Source organism: Mandrillus leucophaeus, unplaced genomic scaffold (genome assembly GCF_000951045.1).
Source record: "Mandrillus leucophaeus isolate KB7577 unplaced genomic scaffold, Mleu.le_1.0 Scaffold23, whole genome shotgun sequence".
Taxonomy (NCBI): domain Eukaryota; kingdom Metazoa; phylum Chordata; class Mammalia; order Primates; family Cercopithecidae; genus Mandrillus; species Mandrillus leucophaeus.
In genome coordinates this window covers 963,155-969,976 of record NW_012102365.1, presented here as the reverse complement: position 1 = coordinate 969,976, position 6,822 = coordinate 963,155, and the positions used below count along the sequence as shown (strand labels likewise).

At 54.7% G+C, this 6,822-nt stretch overlaps 1 protein-coding gene across 3 annotated transcripts in view; it reads right to left on the bottom strand.

Moving 5' to 3' along the window:
- RPS6KA1 (ribosomal protein S6 kinase, 90kDa, polypeptide 1) overlaps window positions 1-6,822 on the bottom strand; it is a 52,842-nt gene that overhangs the window by 25,122 nt on the left and 20,898 nt on the right. For 2 of the 3 annotated variants that reach the window (XM_011981658.1, XM_011981657.1), the window contains exons 1-3: window positions 4,010-4,200; window positions 3,064-3,180; window positions 2,777-2,858 (exon numbers count right to left, since the gene is read on the bottom strand). In XM_011981658.1, the coding sequence (XP_011837048.1) occupies window positions 2,777-2,858; window positions 3,064-3,180; window positions 4,010-4,144 (334 nt within the window). In that variant the 5' untranslated portion in view covers window positions 4,145-4,200. Of the gene's footprint in view, window positions 1-2,776; window positions 2,859-3,063; window positions 3,181-4,009; window positions 4,201-6,822 lie in introns of those variants that run through there. The other variant, XM_011981659.1, reaches the window with a different exon arrangement.

Genomic DNA, 6,822 nt, shown 5'->3' with positions numbered 1-6,822 from the left:
AACCTGGGAGGCGGAGGTTGCAGTGAGCCGAGATCGCGCCACTGCACTCTAGCCTGGGCGACAGAGTGGGATTCCGTCTCAAAAAAAAAAAAAAAATACAAATTTTAGGGCCAGGTGTGGTGGCTCACGCCTGTAATCCCAGCACGTTGGGAGGCCAAGGCAGGCGGATCATGAGGTCAGGAGGTCGAGACCATCCTGGCCAACGTGGTGAAACCCTGTCTCTAGTAAAAAATACAAAAAAGTAGCCAGCCTGGTGGCATGTGCCGAGACTCTGTCTTGGGAAAGAAAAAAAAAAAAACAGGCTTTTGGACTTGGCTGCTTAGGTTCATTTTGGGCACTGTGTTTCAACTTAAGTTTATTACAATATTGATTATCCCTTGACTGAGACCTCTCATGTGGCCTTTGTTTTTTTGTTTGTTTTTTCTGAGACAGGGTCTCACTCTGTCACTCAAGCTGGAGTGCAGTGGTGTGATCTTGGCTCACTGCAACCTCTGCCTCCCAGATTCAAGTAATTCTTGTGCCTCAGCCTCCTGAGTAGCTGGGATTACAGGCGCACCACACCCGGCTCATTTTTTTTTGTATTTTTAGTAGAGACAGGGTTTCACCATGTTGGCCAGGCTGGTCTTGAACTCCTGACCTCAAATGATCCACTCACCTTGGCCTCCCAAAGTGCTGGGATTGCAGGCGTGAGCCACCACACCCGGCCTTGACTTCTATTAAAAGGAGAGGTGGAAGGCTAAGGAATGCTTACTAAGACCAGACAAAATGTCTGAGCAATACACACAGTGCAAAACTAAAGGCTTTTTTGGTCCATGTACTGGATCGGCAGTTTCCTCTCCAGCCTCATAGTCCCAAAGCCTTCACTAGTCCATCCACCTAGTATGAATTCTATTCCATCGTCACTGCCATTCTAGAATTGATGCTCACAGTTGCTTATCTTAGGAGATCTGGCCAATGTGCTCCTCCTGCACGTCTTTCCAGAGTCTTGTTCGGGACACAATCCTCGGCCCTTGCTACAAGTAGAAGCTGCAGCTGCCTTCCAACACGCCTTCTGTGTCAGCACACAGGGCTACAGAGCTGGTTCCCTTCAGAGCACTTTTCACATCAGTGGGCCCCTTCCTCTATTTTAATTTTTGTATTTTCCTCACTAGACACGACAGGGACCACACCAGAGTTAACTGTTTTGGTCACCTTACATTTTCTTTTTCCTTTGTTTTTTTTTTTTTTTTTGAGATGGAGTTTTGCTCTCATCGCCTAGGCTGGAGTATGGTGCCGCGATCTTTACTCGCTGCAACCTCCACCTCCTGGGTTCAAGCGATTCTTGTGCCTCAACCTCCTGAGTAGCTGGGACTATAGGTGCAAACCAGCAAACCCAGCTAATTTTTGTATTTTAGCAGAGATGGGGTTTTCCCATGTTGGCCAGACTGGTCTCGAACTCCTGACCTCAAGTGATCCACTCGCCTCAGCCTTCCAAAGTGCTAGGATTACAGGTATGAGCCATGGCGCCCAGCCTACCTTACATTTTCAAACCACCTCTGTACTTTAGGTCAGGCAAACAGTTTCTCCTTCCCAGGGTCTCTTCCTCGACCATTTTTGGTCTGGAGAAATCCACTCGTCCTTCAAGGCTTACTGCTCCTTAGGTGTCCCCTTGGCCTCTGGTCCCACCCTCTGCAAGGCTGCACCACCACTCCCAGCTCCCCAGCCCGTCGGATATCCACGCACACCAGTCTCAGCACCGGCTGCACCGCACTGTCAGGTATGCTTAGCCTCTCCCGCCCAGCCTGCAAGCCCTTCACAGCAGGAACCTAGGCTTTTCATCTTTCTCCTCCCTCTGAAGCTGCCACCATACCTCCTGGGGGATGACTCCCACCCCCACCAGGCTGGCCTTAGGAGACCAAAGCCACCCATAACATCCTTAAGGCTGACGCCTCCTACTGCCCCCACGACCTCCCCAGCTAGGACTTGGCTCTGACTGGGATTACAGGGGCGCACCACCACACTCAGCTCATTTCTTTGTACTTTTAGTAGAGACAGGGTATCAACATGTTGGCCAGGTCTTGAACTCCTGACCTCAAATGATCCACCCGCCTTGGCCTCCCACAGTGCTGGGATTACAGGTGTGAGCCGCCGCGCCTGGCCGTGACTTTTATTTAAAGGGAGACTTGGTCAAGGAAGGGCACCCGGCTGCAACTCCGCCAGGTCAGTGGTCACACGGGCTCCCAGGCCACGGGGTCAGTGTTCAACCCAAAGCCCACTACCAACCATCCTCATATCCTTTGTAAGTCCCCAGAACTCTAACCTTGGCCCAGGGTTCCCTTCTGAACCTCTCTGCCATCCAGCTCTGTGGCCCTGCCTGGACTCACCCTCTCTCGCCTGGCCCAGCTGCCTCCCTGGGCTCCCTGCCTCTTCACTCACGCCCTTCTCTCAGGCCCCTGAGTTAGGGGCCACAGAGGTCTCCCTCAGACTCTGCTAGCATCAACAGTCAGAACGCCTCTGCTTGACCAGCTAAGTAGCTGAGGGCCCTGCCCCCTGACAAACATATTACATTTACCCTATTACCACCTTCCAGACCTTCACAGCCAGTCATTGGCACTTGGCTTAGGGGGAGAGGGACTGGGTGGGGAGAGATGGCTGAGAAATAGGCCTGTTTCTCCACCTTTGAACTAGGTGCTCCTGAAGACAGAGCTGTCTCCCTTGCCAGACCCAAGGCCCCTGAAGTCTGGGCTGCCTCCCTCAGCCCAGCCTGCGTTCTGCACAGGGAGGTGTCCCTACTCACCTTTCAGCGTCGCCTTCTTCAGCACCTTCATAGCATACAGGTGCCCACTGTCAGGCCGGGTGACTTTCCGTACCAGGAAGACCTGAGAAGGCAGAGAGGGAAGCAGGGCAGAAGATGGGAGAGGTCTGTGCCCAGGCTGACCTCCATCTTCTCTGAGCCCCAAGCTGGTCTTTTTGTTCTCCCTGGGTACCAAGGTGACCTCTGATCCTTTGGGCCCCTAGGTGACCCTTGACCCCCACCTCTAACATGACGAGGGTTGCCTTCACAGCCACGGGCTCATGACTCACTTTGCCAAACGATCCCTGGCCCAGAACCTTGAGGAGCTCGAAATGGGATGGATCAGCCTTCTCAGAGCCAGCCTTGACGTGGTGCGTGATGGAGATCTCCTTGAGGACGCCCTCATCCTGATGGAGGGACAGAGCTGGTGGGCATGGTGGGCCCCATCCGGGCAGCAGGAGTTCCCCTGCCCAAGGCCATTCCCACCAGACCTCAGCAGATGAGACCTAAAGGCCCAACAGACGACTTCCCTGAAGGGCCAGCCTCCAAGGTCATTGATTTCAAAAGGGCCTCAAAGGCTGGGGAGGTCAAACAGAAGAGGCACCACTCCTATTGCTCCCGATGCTCTGGCCTGATTAGGCCCAAAGGGATGCCCAAGCATGGCCAGGCTGAGTCAACCTCAGGCTCTGGTTGAGACCCAGAGACCTGCCCCAGGTCTGCCTGTGGGGCTTCCCTCCCCCTGCTGTTTTAGGGTTGCCACAATAGGAAGTAGGTTTGTTCTCATATGGGGAGGTAGAGCTGGGCCTTCGTTCCTGGTCAGGATGGGATGAGGGGATCCCTCTGGTCAGTAGGACAGGGCTGACGTGCACAAAGACCCAAGAGTCACCCAAACTCCCCCATCAACTTGGTAAGTGCTGGCCTGGGGCAGGTCAGAATTAAGGCCAGAGACTGCATGGCTCATCTTCCCAAACTTCCTTCATACAAACCTACTAGAAGCCCCTTGCCACGTCCTAGCCATTCCAGGACTCTACCCTCCCTCTAATCTGCTGCCATTGCCTTGAAGCCCTGAAGTACCTCCTCACTTACCCAGGAAGCAAGTCTGGGCAGGGTCCAGTCACCCCGCAGGGCCAGGCCTGGGCCAGGACAGCCCAAAGCCAGATTACGCTAAGCTGGCTTCCCAGGCACCTGCTGCGAGGGACACAGCCAGGCCAGGACCAGACATCTGGGTACACTCACCGAGTCCCGCTGGGGGCCACAGCCAGGGCCAGGGACAGGCAGAGAGGTCTGGCTGATCCTGGGCCGCTGCTTCCTGGGCAGCCAGGGGAGCAGGGCCCAGAGCCGCAGACGGGGCGGCTTGGGATCCTGCTCCATCCGCCCAGCAGGGCCACGGCACCATGGCAGGAGCAGGCAGAGTCCGGGGCTGCCGCGGTGGTGGCCGGGACCAAGGCGGATGTGCAGGGTGAGGGCGGGGGCTGGGCCCGGCCCAGGGGAGCCAATCACTCAGGGCCTGTGGTTTCCCAGCACCAGGCCTACACCCTCACCACGTTCCCTTCCTCTCTCTCCCCCACTCCTCAGTGCCTGAGGGCTGCCCTCTGGCCATTCCCCCATCCTCCCTGTGGGTCTGCAAAGGGAAAGCCCTCTGCCAGTGCAGCTGCTAAGCAGACAGGTACCCAACAGGAGAGAGGTACCCAACAGCAAACAGGTAACCAACAGGCAAAGATAGGTGCCTCATATGTGGAGGCAGACGAAGAGAGACACTCAACAGGCAGAAGCAGGAACCCAACAGGTGGAAACAGATAAGAATGGCATCCATCATGTCTGTAATCCTAGCACTCTGGGAGGCCGAGGCAGGCGGATCATGAGGTCAGGAGATCGAGACCATCCTGGCTAACACAATGAAACCCCGTCTCTACTAAAAATACAAAAAATTAGCTGGGTGTGGTGGCGGGCGCCTGTAGTCCCAGCTACTCGGGAGGTGGAGGCGGGAGAATGGTGTGAACCCGGGAGGTGGAGCTTGCAGTAAGCCGAGATCACGCCACTGCACTCCAGCCTGGGCAACAGAGTGAGACTCTGTCTCAAAAAAAAAAAAAAAGAAGAATAGCATCCAACAGGCAGGAGCAGGAGAGAACACATACCCAACAGGCAGGGATGGATAAGGACACGCACCCAACAGGCAGAGGCAGGAGGAATTCATATCCAATAGAAAACAGATGGAGATGTATACCCAATAAGGGGAAGCAGGAGGGGACTCATATCTAACAGACAGAGGTGGACAGAGACTCATCCCCAATGTGTGTAGGCAGATAAGGATACAAACCCAACAGGCAGAGACAGATGGGGCACAAGCCCAACAGGCAGAGACAGAAGGGGACATGTACCCAATAGGTAAAGACAGATGAGGACATGAACCCAACAGGCAAAGGCAGAAGGAACACATCTCCAATAGGCAGGCACAGAAGAGAATTCCAACCCAACAGGCAATGACAGAAGGGGACATAAACCCAACAAGCAGGCTGTGCACGGTGGCTCACGCCTGTAATCCCAGTACTTTGGGAGGCCGAGGCAGGTGGATCACGAGGTCAGGAGATCGAGATCATCCTGGCCTACATGGTGAAACCCTGTCTCTACTAAAAATACAAAAATTAGCTAGGCGTGGTGGCAGGCGCCTGTAGTCTCAGCTACTTGGGAGGATGAGGCTGGAGAATGGCGTGAACCCGGGAGGCAGAGGTTGCAGTGAGCCAAGATCGCGTCAGTGCACTCCAGCCTGGGCAACAGAGCGAGACTGCCTTGGGAAAAAAAAAAACAAACCTCAACAGGCAATGACAGAGGGGGACATGTATCCAACAGGCAGAGACAGATGGTGACACGAACCCAACAGGCAATGACAGAAGGGGACATAAACCCAACAGGCAGAGACAGAAGGGGACAGGTATCCAATAGGCAGAGACAGAAGGGGACATGTATCCAATAGGCAGAGACAGATGAAGACATAAACCCAACAGGCAGAGACAGAAGGGGACATGAACAACAGGCACCTAACATGTGACATGTGCCCAACAGGTGAAGTCAGGCACTTATCAAGTGGAGAGAGAGATTGGAACCCAACCACAGACACAGGAAGGCAGCAAAGAGAGACAGCAGGAGAGTCAACGAGCCCCAAGCAGACTGACAATACCTAGGGCAGATAGGTCTGACACCTGGCAGATACACAGGCAGGCAGCAGGGCAGGGATCCCCAGGAAGGGGTTAAGGGCGGAACCGTGGGTTCTTGCTGCTGTACCTGGGGTGGGGAAAGAGATGAGGGGATACAATCTGCAAACTCTCACCATTCAGGAGAGGACTCTGGTATTTCTTACAGACCCACCTCTGAGGTTTTCCATTTCCCTAGGATTTTCCTCCTATGCCAGGACCTGAGGAGGGCCCAGATAGTGGCTGAGAGGACTATCTCCTGAGTGCAATCTGATGTCTTTGACTCTGATCATATCCTAAAAACTGGTATCCTCATTCCAGGAACAGGGAGCTGAGGCTCAGAAGACAGTGACTCACCGAGGCTCAAAGCAAACAGTGGCAGAGCTAGCTTGGACCCAGGTGCCTCCCTGCTTACTGCCTGGCCTGGGGTCAGCAGGCATCAAATGCCAGGAAAGGGTGGGCAGGTAAATCAGCCAGAGCCACGTCCTGCCCATCCGTCTACCCAAACCCCCTTCTCCTTCAGTACCAGAGTCCACCTGGGACCTCCCACTATAGGTCCTGGCCCTCGGAGACACAATCTTGTCTTCAGGGGAAGATACCTAACCCTCCCTGACAGATGGAGGAGTGGGTGGAACAGCCCCACAAAAACACCAGAAAGCCGCAGTCAAATCAGACCCGAGTGTAACCTCCTGGCGGGACAGGCAGAAAGCCTGGCTCAAAGAGGGACTGAGGGGGGGCCAAGGACACACAGCAATACCTGCACACCCCACCCTGAGATCTGAGCCTCTACCTCATCTGTCTGCCTCTGACTGAGAGCACTCCCTGGGGACAGAAGCAGGAAATCACCCAGAAACCCCAGGG